General features: G+C 44.2%; 1 protein-coding gene across 1 annotated transcript in view; it reads left to right on the top strand.

The window, feature by feature from the left end:
• The window catches only part of LOC130277777 (spexin prohormone 2-like), a 39,805-nt gene that overhangs the window by 10,900 nt on the left and 15,616 nt on the right, over nt 1-13,289 (top strand). The window contains exons 5-6 of the mRNA XM_056528527.1: nt 8,484-8,561; nt 11,395-11,491. Coding sequence (XP_056384502.1) covers nt 8,484-8,561; nt 11,395-11,486 — 170 coding nt within the window. The 3' untranslated portion in view covers nt 11,487-11,491. The remainder of the gene's footprint in view (nt 1-8,483; nt 8,562-11,394; nt 11,492-13,289) is intronic.

Here is a 13,289-nt window from a genome sequence, read left to right as displayed (position 1 = left end):
AAATAGACAGACAGATAGATGGATACAAATTGAAATGGTAATGTTATTAGCACATTATACTGTTATATGCCTGGGATTTAATGTAATCTTGTATATATGTATATAAGAAGAATATTGGGAGAGAACTGTCCATAGGCTACATCCTAGATTCTCAGCCTTTGGTTAATGTTCCTCAAGGAGTACTGTACATGTCCTGTCTATAAGGAGTACTCCCTCTGTCTTGGTGTTCTGCATTTCCTATGCTCTCTGTGTTAGCCTTGATAATACAGTCATGTTGGCTCTTTGGGATAGTGGCCGGCTGGTTATTATACCATCACACTTAGACCAAAAGCTATTAGATATGTATTGTGTAAGGTTTTTATTCTATACTGTGACCTTCTATACATTGTGATCCTCCTTCATCTTTGTCTTACTTATTGAATAGTCCTCAGTGGCCATGATCCTTCCAGCCTATGCTGCCATCTGACTGTATTGTTATGTGACTACTTTCCCTGCTGATTAACAATGAATGTGGTTGATCCAAGCCCTCACTAAGTGAATCATTGAGATATACCCCATAGACTTTAACTCGCTTATAAAATGTTTCAATTGAACAATAAAAAGACAGATTTAATTTACGTAAAGAATATATTGCAAGCTAATGAGGATTATACCAAAACCTAAGGCTAGGTTCACACAGTGTATTTTCAGGTCTAGCTCATTACAAAAATGCGTCCGTAAAATTGTGAACACGTTGCCTCCATATTTTTTACTATTAATGTGCTCTATGTAGGTCTATGGTAAAGTGGTCTGTAGACATATTTTTTACATCGAAAGTAAAAAACTGACATGTCACTTATTTACGTGGCAGTAAATAAATACGTCCTTTTTTCATATTGTGTGCACAGTCAATCACTTTCCCATAGACTAACATGGAGCACATTAATGTTAAAGGGGTTATCCAGCAGGAGGGGGGGGAAGGGCGAAAGGGGCTTCAGAACTTTGGTCCTCGGCTGTGATCCTCTTCCTTCCCGAAACTGTAACTCTTGTGCCGTTGTGACGTTGGGGCCCAGAGTGTCACGCTGCCCTTCATCCAGTCGCTGACCGCAGTGATGTCCCGTCTCAGCCAATGATTGAATGAGGGGCCGTGTGACACTCTGGGCCCTGACGCAGACCTTTGAAGAAAATATTTTTTTCCTTACATAATAAGAACAGAGCAAGGGTTAAAAAATGCACTAGAAGGTGTTCAAAGCCTTTGAGATGGGATTACCCCTTTCACACTTACATGTACACTGTGCTCGCAGTCAGGGTGTATAAAGCGTGCTCACAAGCTGTGCACGTTACTTACTCATTAAGTCACCAAATTCGACGATGCTTGGCATAAAAGGGGTTATCCAGATTTTATTAACTTTTCACTATCGTGCCAGTGATGCCAAGTTATGTCTTAAGTGTTCTACTTGTCTTATATGTGTGGGGTGGACTGGCCCCTTTTGTATGATTTCATGGTTACCCCAGGTTCTCCATTCCTCTGGTCTCTGTATGACTGTTGTCTTAACCCCTTAAGGACCCAGCCATTTTACACCTCAGGACCCGGCCTTTTTTTGCACATCTGACTACTGTCACTTTAAACATTAATAACTCTGGAATGCTTTTAGTTATCATTCTGATTCCGAGAATGTGTTTTCATGACATATTCTACTTTAACATAGTGGTAAAATTTTGTGGTAACTTGCATCCTTTCTTGGTGAAAAATCCCCAAATTTTATGAAAAATTAGAAAATTTTGCATTTTTCTAACTTTGAAGCTCTCTGCTTGTAAGGAAAATGGATATTTCAAATCATTTTTTTTTTTATTCACATATACAATATGTCTACTTTATGTTTGCATCATAAAATTGACGTGTTTTTACTTTTGGAAGACACCAGAGGGCTTCAAAGTTCAGCAGCAATTTTCCAATTTTTCACAAAATTTCCAAACTCACAATTTTTCATGGACCAGTTCAGGTTTGAAGGGGATTTGAAGGGTCTTCATTTTAGAAATACCCCACAAATGACCCCATTATAAAAACTGCACCCCCCAAAGTATTCAAAATGACATTCAGTCCGCGTTTTAACCCTTTAGGTGTTTCACAGGAATAACAGCAAAGTGAAGGAGAAAATTCACAATCTCCATTTTTTACACTCGCATGTTCATGTAGACCCAATTTTTGAATTTTTACAAGGGGAAAAAGGAGAAAATGTATACTTATATTTGTAGCCCAATTTCTCTCGAGTAAGCACATACCTCATATGTCTATGTAAAGTGTTCGGCGGGCGCAGTATAGGGCTCAGAAGCAAAGGAGCGACAAGGGGATTTTGGAGAGTACGTTTTTTTTAAATGGTTTTTGGGGGGCATGTTGCATTTAGGAAGCCCCTATGGTGCCAGAACAGCAAAAATCCCCCACATGGCATTCCATTTTGGAAACTAGACCCCTTGAGGTACGTAACAAGGAATAAAGTGAGCCTTAATACCCCACAGGTGTTTCACGACTTTTGCATATGTAAAAAAATAAAAATAAAATTTCACTAATATGTGTGATTCCCCCCAAATTTCACATTTTTGCAAGGGTTAATAGCAGAAAATACCCCCCAAACATTGTAACCCCATCTCTTCTGAGTATGAAGGTACCCCATAAGTTGACCTGAGGTGTACTATGGGTGAACTACAATGCTCAGAAGAGAAGGAGTCATATTTGGCTTTTTGAGAGCAAATTTTGCTCGGGGGCATGTCGCATTTAGGAAGCCCCTATGGTGCCAGGACAGCAAAAAAAAAAACACATGGCATACCATTTTGGAAACTAGACCCCTCGGGGAACGTAACAAGAAATAAAGTGAGCCTTAATACCCCACAGGGGTTTCACGACTTTTGCATACGTAAAAAAAAAATAAAAAAAAATCACTAAAAGGTGTGTTTCCCCCCCAAATTTCACATTTTTGCAAGGGTTAATAGCAGAAAATACCCCCCAAAATTTGTAACCACATCTCTTCTGAGTATGGAGGTACCCCAAAAGTTGACCTGAAGTGCATTACGGGCGAACTACAATGCTCAGAAGAGAAGGAGTCATATTTGGCTTTTTGAGAGCAAATTTTGCTCGGGGGGCATGTCGCATTTAGGAAGCCCCTATGGTGCCAGGACAGCAAAATAACCCCCACATGGCATACCATTTTGGAAACTAGACCCCTTGAGGAACGTAAAAAGGCGTAAAGTGAGCATTTACCCCCCACTGGTGTCTGTCAGATCTTTGGAACAGTGGGCTGTACAACATTTTTAATTTGCACAGCCCACTCTTCCAAATATCTGTCAGACACCAGTGGGGTGTAAATTCTCACTGCACCCCTCATTACATTCCGTGAGGGGTGTAGTTTCCGAAATGGGGTCACATGTGGGATTTTTTTTTTTTTGCATTTGTCAAAACCGCTGTAACAATCAGCCACCCCTGTGCAAATCACCTCAAATGTACATGGTGCACTCTCCCTTCTGGGCCTTGTTGTGCGCCCCCAGAGAAGTTTGCCCCCACATATGGGGTATGTCCGTACTCGGGAGAAATTGCGTTACAAATTTTGGGGGGCTTTTTTCCCCTTTACCTCTTGTCAAAATGAAAAGTATAGGGCAACACCAGCATGTTAGTGTAAAAAGTTTATTTTTTTTACACTAACATGCTGGTGTAGACCCCAACTTCACCTTTTCATAAGGGGTGAAAGGAGAAAAAGACCCCCAAGATTTGTTAGTCAATTTCTCCCGAGTACGGCGATACCCCATATGTGTCCCTAAACTGTTGCCTTGAAATACGACAGGGCTCCAAAGTGAGAGCGCCATGCGCATTTGAGGCCTGAATTAGGGATTTGCATAGGGGTGGACATAGGGGTATTCTACGCCAGTGATTCCCAAACAGGGTGTCTCCAGCTGTTGCAAAACTCCCAGCATGCCTGGACAGTCAACGGCTGTCCGGCAATACTGGGAGTTGTTGTTTTGCAACAGCTGGAGGCTCCATTTTGGAAAGAGTGGCGTACCAGGCGTTTTTCATTTTTATTGGGGAGGGAGGGGGGCTGTGTAGGGGTATGTGTATATGTAGTGTTTTTTACTTTTTATTTTATTTTGTGGTAGTGTAGTGTTTTTAGGGTACAGTCGCACGGGCGGGGGGGGTTACAGCGAGTTTGAGCTGCCGCACAAAATTTGCTGCATTGCAAACTTGCAGCCCGATACTCACTGTAAGCCGCCTGCCCATGTGAGTGTACCCTGTACATTCACAGGGGGGACCTTCAGCTGTTGCAAAACTACAACTCCCAGCATGCCTGAGAATGTTTGGGAGTTGTGGTTTTGCAACAGCTGGAGGCACACGGGTTGGGAAACACTGAGTTAGGAAACAATGTTTCCCAACCAGTGTGCCTCCAGCTGTTGCAAAACCACAACTCCCAAACATTCTCAGGCATGCTGGGAGTAGTAGTTCGGCAACATCTTTAGAGCCAGATGTTGCCGAACTACAACTCCCAGCATGCGTGGAGTTGTAGTTTTGCAACATCTGGAGGACTAGTTTGCAGACCACTAATACAGTGGTTCCCAATCTGTGCCCTTCCAGATGTTGCAAAACTACAACCCCCAGTATGCCAAAACTGTCCAGGCATGCTGGGAGTTGTAGTTCTGCAACATCTGAAGGGCCAGATGTTACAGCACTACAACATGCCTGGACAGTAAGGGCATGCTGAGGATGTGTAGTTTTGCAACATCTGGAAGGGCACAGTGGTCCAAAAACTGTGGACCTCCAGATGTTGCAAAACTGCAACTCCCAGCATGCCCAGACGCCAAGGGCTGTCTGGGCATGCTGGGAGTTGTAGTTTACAGGGTCCTATTACAGCAATGCATGTCGCTTTACGGCGACGTGCATTGCTGTAAAGGGCCCGACCACGGCTGAAGATCTACTCACCTGTCGCCGCCGACGCCATCTTCATCGTCTGGATCCGGGTCTTCAGGGACGAGGTAAGTACCGGGGCCAGTCCCCAGCACTCCCCCGTCCCCCGCCGCGTCCTCCGGTCTTCCTCCCGTCCTGTCCCGACTTTCAGGGGCCGGGCAGGACGGGAGGAAGTAACCGCCCCCCCCCCCCTCCTGCGATTGGTTGGTTAACTAACCGACAGATCGCAGGGTATAGGAGGAGGTGGCAGGCTTGCCACCTCGCTCCTATACGTTAGCATGGTCCTGGCTGTCTGTGACAGCCGGGATCATGCGAAATTACCGGGCGGTCGGGTCCCAGAGACCCGATCAGCCCGGTATCGCCGCAGATCGCAAGGGCGATTTCCCTTGCGATTTGCGGCGATCGCCGACATGGGGGGCCTACATGGCCCCCCTCGGTGTTTGCCCTGGATGCCTGCTGAAGGATTTCAGCAGGCATCCAGTTCCGATCTCTGCCCGGCGAGCGGCAGAGACCGGAAAACGCCAGGACGTACGGGGATGTCCTGGGTCCTTAAGGCCCAGGGTGCGGGGACGTCGCCGTACGTCCTGGGTCCTTAAGAGGTTAAAGGGGTACTCTGGTGGAAAACTATTTTTTTTTTATATCAACTGGTGCCAGAAAGTTAAACTGATTTGTAAATTACTTCTATTTAAAAATCTTAATCCTTCCAGTACTCATCAGTTGCTGTATACTACAGAGGAAGTTCTTTTCTTTTTGAATTTCTTTTCTGCCTGACACCACTGTCCATGTCAGGAACTGTCTAGAGCAGGAGAGGTTTTCTATAGGGATTTGCTCCTGCGCTGAACAGTTCCTGACACGGACAGAGGTGTCAGCGGAGAGCACTGTGGTAACTTAAAAAAAACGATTTGTTTTTCACCGGAGTACCCCTTTAAGCATTTGCCAGGATCCTGTTCGGCCCGAGACAACAGTGCATCACAAGGGGCTTGGGTTCTTTTTGTCTTCCCTGACAAGCCAGGCCCCTGATGATGTGTGCGGTCCAGCTGTACGTGCCGCTAAGCCAACATTAAACGTGTCCCCCGCTGTCTGCAGACTAGTACAGCTTTGTTCAGTGTGTGCAACTGAAAGAACACAGAAAATAGTCTCCTATAGAGACTAAAATCTAATAAATTAAATGTTATTTTTTTTTTATTTTAACAAATGTGTTTAAATCACCCCTCCCCTTTGCCATTATTCAAATAAAGTAATGTTAACATACACATATTTGGTATCACCGCACAAGAAAATGTCTGCACTATTAAAATATAATGTATAATATAATGTACAGAGAGAGAGTGTAGGTCAGCTCCCCCGGGACAGACCAACAGGTGCGGACCTCACCACAGCAAGATGAATGTCAGGATTCGGCTGGCTGGAGGTGGATCCTCTGTGTCAGAGAGGGATTGGCGTGGACCGTACCGGTGGGCCGGTTCTAAGTTGCTACTGGTATTCACCAGAGCCCGCCGCAAAGCAGGATGGTCTTGCAACGGCGGTAGAAACCAGGTCGTATCCACCGGTAACGGCTCAACCTCTCTGACTGCTGAGATAGGCGCGGTACAAGGGATTAGGCAAGAGCAAGGTTGGACGTAGCAGAAGGTCAGGGCAGGCAGCAAGGATCGTAGTCAGGGGCAACGGCAAGAGGTCTGGAACACTGGCTTGGGACATACAAGGAACGCTTTCACTGGCACAATGGCAACAAGATCCGGCAAGGAAGGGAAGGGGAAGTGAGGTTATATAGACAGGTGCACAGGTGAAAGCTACTCAGACTGATTGGGCCAGGCACCAATCATTGGTGCACTGGCCCTTCAAATCTTAGAGAGCTGGCGCGCGCGCGCCCTAAGGAGCGGAGCCGCGCGCGCCAGGACGTGAAAGCCGGGGACCGGGACAGGTGAGTGACTTGGGATGCGATTCGCGAGTGGGCGCGTCCCGCTATGCGAATCGCATCCCTGCCGGCAGTGTCAGTGCAGTGCTCTGCGGCGCTGCAGAGAGAGGAACGCCGCGAGCGCTCCAGGGAGGAGCAGGGACCCGGAGCGCTCGGCGTAACAGTACCCCCCCCCCCCCCAGGTCTCCCCTCTTTTTGTCCGGTTGTCGCTTCACACCTAGAGCTGTCTCACCTTTGTGCGGAATCGGAGTGCGTCTTTCCTGACGTGGAGGTCGGATAGGACAATCCTTCAGGAAGTGTTCGGTACTGGCACAGTACAGGCATAGGTTCTCATTGTGGCGGCGTGTCCTCTCTTGTGGTGTCAGGCGAGACCAGTTTACTTGCATAGCCTCCATAGCCAACATTGCTCCCATAGTATAGCATATCCCTCATTGTGTCCCCATATAATATTTTGCCCCCTCACCTTGCCCACTATAGTATATTGTGCCAGTCACATTGCCCTATAGTCTATTATACCCGTCACATTGCCCCATAGTATATTATGCCCCAAACATTGCCCCCATAGAATATAATGCCCCTTAAATTGTCCCAATAGTATATTATTTCCCCCATTGTATATTATGCCCCTAACTTTGCCCCCATAGTATGTTATGCCCCTCACATTGCCCCCGCAATTGTACGTTATTCCCCTTATTTTGGCCCCCATTACAGATTATTCTCCTCATATTGGTGCCCATTGTAGATTATTCCCCTCATATTGGCCCCCATTGTAAATTTTTCCCCTCATATTGACCCCCCCCATTGTACATTATTTCCCCTTATATTGGCCCCATTGTACATTATTTCCCTTCATATTGGCCCCCATTGTACATTATTTTCCTTCATATTGGCCCCCATTGTACATTATTTTCCCTCATATTGGCCCCATTGTACATGATTCCCCTCATATTGCCCCCCCCCATCCCATTGTATATTACTCCTCACACCATAGAAAAAAAAAAAAACTCACCTCTCCTTCCTTCCCCAGCAGCCCCTGTCGCTCGTCTTGTCTTTTTTTTCTTCTGTCTCTTCCTGCGCAGACAGCCTCAAGCAGAGCTGCTGCTGCGCAGGAAGCCCGGGCTGGAGTGACAGGACGGAGCCACTTTCTCCTTCCTGTGACGTCGGCCGCCGCAGCTGAGTGCATGCTCAACGCTGTGTGCGCACACTGTTGAAAGTTATGGTTGCAGGGGCATTCAGGACAGGTGTCCTGGATCTCCTGGTGGCACTCCCCCTTCACCTGCGGGCCCGTTCGCAGATGGTGCGATGGGGCCTGCTGGTAAAGGATCCGGTTATTCCACTGCAGGGACTGTGTCGGTCCCATCATGGCAATTACCGGTGAATGGCAGCCTTAGGGTCCCGGGCCCCCCTTGGGGTACCTTCTATACCCCCTGATGGCGGCTGCAAGTGCTGACTAAATCAGTGGGCGCTAGGATTTCTGTCTAAAAATCCTTGAAAACCCATTCACCTGCATGTTACCTTCACGCAGCGGAATTTCTGACCGAACTTCCTAAGCGGCCTTCCGGTTGTAAATTCCATAGTGTGAACCTAGCTTTAGGGTTAAGACAGCTAAATACAAATAAAATAATTTACTATGTTCTATTACAGATGGGAGAAGATTTGTGTCAGACTACGAAGAGCAATATCAGAAGATGAACCTGGATACTTGGAATGCAATCCTTAAAAGTATGTAAACGGTGATGCCATCTGAAATACATTGTAATTTACTGCTGCAAGACAGTGTCTTTTTATTTGTTTACACATTTCTGCTGTTTTTGAGTAACAATCCACTGATTTGAGTCTATGCATGATATTGATGGGTTTATCAACTGCGCCTTTTGTACAAAGCCACCGAAAAGTCTATAAACTACACCAGCCCAGACTTGGCTTAGCTTTTTGGTGTATGTAAAGAGTATTGTTGAGCAGCATAGGCCATATTGGAATTTGCAATATTTTGCAAATATATGGACGAATATTCGTCATATATTCGCTAAATTCGCATATTCGTAATATTCACGTTTTTTTTCGCATATGCGAAAATTCGCATATGTGAAAATTTGTGAACTTTATAGCAAGAATACCAGTGTAACTTGATAGAAGCAGCAGAAGGGAGGGATCAATATTCGCGAATATTTGCATATGCGAATTTTCGCATATGTGAATATTCACCCGCGGGCTCACACAGTAGTATTAGAGCCTTCTTTAGACCACACAAGCTGGAAGCAGAGAGGGATGATCACTGTGATGTGTACTGTGAAAAAAAGCGAATATTCGTAATTTCGAATATAAAGTGCTATAATCGCGAATATTGGCGAATATGCGATATTCACGAGTAAAATTCGAATTGCGAATATTCGCGAGCAACATTAGTAAAGAGTGAAATTTCTGAAAATGTGACCTGCACAAAATTTATCAAATGCCCTGCGACCATTTAACCCCTTAAGGACTCAGGGTTTTTCCGTTTTTGCACTTTCGTTTTTTCCTCCTTACCTTTTAAAAATCCTAACCCTTTCAATTTTCCACCTAAAAATCCATATTATGGCTTATTTTTTGCGTCGCCAATTCTAATTTGCAGTGACATTAGTCATTTTACCCAAAAATGCACGGAGAAACGGAAAAAAAATTCATTGTGGGACAAAATCGAAGAAAAAACGCCATTTTGTAACTTTTGGGGGCTTCTGTTTCTACGCAGTGCATATTTCGGTAAAAATTACACCTTATCATTATTCTGTAGGTCCATACGGTTAAAATGATACCCTACTTATATAGGTTTGATTTTGTCGCACTTCTGGAAAAAATCATAACTACATGCAGGAAAATTTATACGTTTAAAAATGTCATCTTCTGACCCCTATAACTTTTTTTTTCCACGTACAGGGCGGTATGAGGACTCATTTTTTGCGCCGTGATCTGAAGTTTTTATCGGTATGATTTTTGTTTTGATCTGACTTTTTGATCACTTTTTATTCATTTTTTAATGGTATAAAAAGTGACCAAAAATGCGCTCTTTTGGACTTTGGAATTTTTTTGCACGTACGCCATTGACCGTGCAGTTTAATTAATGATATATTTTTATAGTTCGGACATTTACGCATGCGGCGATACCACATATGTTTATTATTTTTATTTTTTTTACACTGTTTTATTTTTTTTTATGGGAAAAGGGGGGGGATTCAAACTTTTATTAGGGAAGGGGTTAAATGACCTTTATTAACACTTTTTTTTAACTTTTTTTTGCAGTGTTATAGGTCCCATAGGGAGCTATAACACTGCACACACTGATCTTCTACACAGATCACAGGCGTGTATTAACACGCCTGTGATCAGTGTTATCGGCGCTTGACTGCTCCTGCCTGGATCTCAGGCACGGAGCAGTCATTCGCCGATCGGACACCGAGGAGGCAGGTAAGGGCCCTCCCGGTGTCCTGCAAGCTGTTCGGGACGCCGCGATTTCACCGCGGCGGTCCCGAACAGCCCGACTGAGCAGCCGGGTCACTTTCACTTTAGAAGCGGCGGTAAGCTTTGACCGCCGCTTCTAAAGGGTTAATACCGCACATCGCCGCGATCGGCGATGTGTGGTATTAGCCGCGGGTCCCGGCCGTTGATGAGCGCCGGGACCGGCGTGATATGATGCGGGATCGCGGCGCGATCCCGCTTCATATTGCGGGAGCCGGCGCAGGACGTAAATATACGTCCTGCGTCGTTAAGGGGTTAATAAATTTGGCGCTCCTACACATTACCAGCACACAAAAAAAAGGTGTAGAAAAATGCTTCACTTACACCTACAATGATAAATGCCGGCCTATGGCCGGCATTTATCATTGTAGGTGTAAGTGAAGCATTTTCTACACGTTTTTTTGTGTGCATAGTCCAAAATTGGATCACTCACATCCCATGGCATTATATGGATTAGACACACAAAGAAGATGTGAGGCGGCACTGCTATATAAAAGTCCACCATCTGTTACCTGCTAACTGTAGAGGTGCCGGCTTGTTGGAGCTGTCACAATCACAAAGCCAGTCTTTCGGTGCTCAGTGACTTTAGCAATAGATCCACGTATCAAACAATAGAAAGAAGAAATGTTCACGGCATTCGATGCCCTGGCATAAAAATTGCTTCTTTATTTCAAACCAAAGGATTCACAGACATCGGGAGTGGAGACAAAGGGACAGGTCAACGACCGTTTCCTGCAGCTTCTACTGGACCATTATATGGATTAGTATGATGAGAATGTCCTCCTCATTGGTCCTCTGGCCGGTGATTTTAGACTTCCATGTGGCTCATCCCCGAAAACACAATTAATAAAGTTTGGAGTGAACAGTGTGTGCTAGATTGGGACCTTGTGGCTTTTACTGTGTTGAAGTGCAATGGCTTTGGTATTACTATGCCATGTGAATTATTAATAACAGGGCCAGCATCCTCCAACTTTCTATGAATTGCCCTTATAATATAAGAGTAATAATATTAGGTGTTATTGAATAACATGGATTCATGTATTTTTTTTTTTTTTTTTAATAGGGTGTCTTTTTGTTTTTGGAACTGAAAACAAGTATACAAACCTTCTATGGGACTTAGGTTTCAAGAGAAAGAAAACTCGGTGGGCTTCATAGATAAGGTATAACACCTGAGGGATTATAAATACATACAGTAGTGTGTCTAGAAAGCATATTAAAGGGGTGGTCCTATGTCACGGTAAAAAAAGGAAAAAAAATCTGCAGAAGCATTCTTTGTATTCTATATTTCATAGTAGTTAGTATTGTTTACCTGCCTGCCTTATATCTGCTAGTTCCTCTCCCAGAGCTGCCTCAGAACATGGCTGTACACAGCAGACTCTTTCCACACATCAAGTCTGCAAAAGCTGCTGCATTCATTTCCTGTCTGCTTCTCTCCCTATGGCATTGCTATGCACAAGGAAACATGCTGTAAACACACATCATTCTTCCCTAAATGTCCTAATATATATATATATATATATATATATATATATATATATATATATATATATATAATCCCAAAATAAAGCAGCACTACTTATCCAGTCCAACCAAAAAATTGGTGCCAGCGTCCCAAAGGACTTGATCAGAGTCCATCCAAGATAAAAACCAGATACAGGCGCAGCACTCCAACAAAATAAGTGATTTAATATCTCATGTCAGCATTACCATCTGCGAAGTAATGCTGACATGAGATATTAAATCACTTATTTTGTTGGAGTGCTGCGCCTGTATCTGGTTTTTATATATATATATATATATACACACACACATATGCATGCATGGGTGTATATGACAGAGAGATGGTGATGTAGCTCTAGAGGCTGGTCAGAGGTGGTGATATTACTCACAGGATGGGCTGGAGCTCAAAGACAAGATCCAGCCACCGCTTATAAAACAGCAGTGGATGATGTCTTGTCTCGAGTGAAAGGAAGAAGCAGAAAGGAACACTACAATGAATATTAGAGAACTACACAACTTCCTGTCAGGGGTAAATCATGCTGAAGCCAGTACAATTCGTGATATACCAATCTATGCTTTGTGAGAAGAATGGGTCCTCCTGTATTATAAGGGGTCCATTCTTTTTACCAAATACATTGTAGTGTTTGGAATACTGGAGGTGGGTCACAGAGTCTGCAGCTTTGGGCCCCTTTCTGTGTGTGCCCTGATGGCAGCCCTGAATAACACTAAACAATGTTTGCTTAATAGCTCAACTTTCGAGGGTTCGAGAAACATACCTCAAGAAATAGCTGATGTTTTTCCAGATCAAACAGAGGAACGAATTTTGGGATCACCCAATGCTGAAGAAAAACTATGGAATTGTTGAAAATAAATGCACCAGATCGCGTCTTGTTGTTCCTCCTTAGGCTTTATAATGCCCTGAATTCCCTGCGGCATGGACCTCACCAATGATAACTAACAAGCTCCAACAGCGACTGACATGACATCCAACCCCATAGCATAAATGAGTGGGGACTATTTACTGTATGACATGGCAAACACTTGAACAATCTCTTTGTTGACTGCAAATTGGTCATTCATTACTGAATATCACTTCATCATCTTATCTGTTGTAGATTTCAGTTTTTGCCCAATTAACTGGTTTTTACTTGATACATGCAACAACCATTACCTTTAAAGCATACCTTTAATAATGGTCCTGGTGGCAGGATATCTGTTTAAATTTTAAGCCAACTTTGTAGCCCAAGACTTACAGGATCAGGAGACTGATTTGCCAAAAGTCCCATTTGAATGGGACTTTCAACAAATAATGATTGCATTAGTGATGGGGCTACAAAGTTGCCCCGAAATATAAGCACATATCCTGCCACCGGGACTATCTTCAGAGGTACGCTTTAACTTCAATGTAGAGGATCCAGGAAAAACAGACACTTAGCAACCACAGAAAACCTACATACT

The sequence above is a fragment of the Hyla sarda genome, chromosome 6, assembly GCF_029499605.1.
Source record: "Hyla sarda isolate aHylSar1 chromosome 6, aHylSar1.hap1, whole genome shotgun sequence".
Classification (NCBI taxonomy): Eukaryota; Metazoa; Chordata; class Amphibia; order Anura; family Hylidae; genus Hyla; species Hyla sarda.
This window is presented reverse-complemented; position numbering and strand designations above follow the sequence as displayed.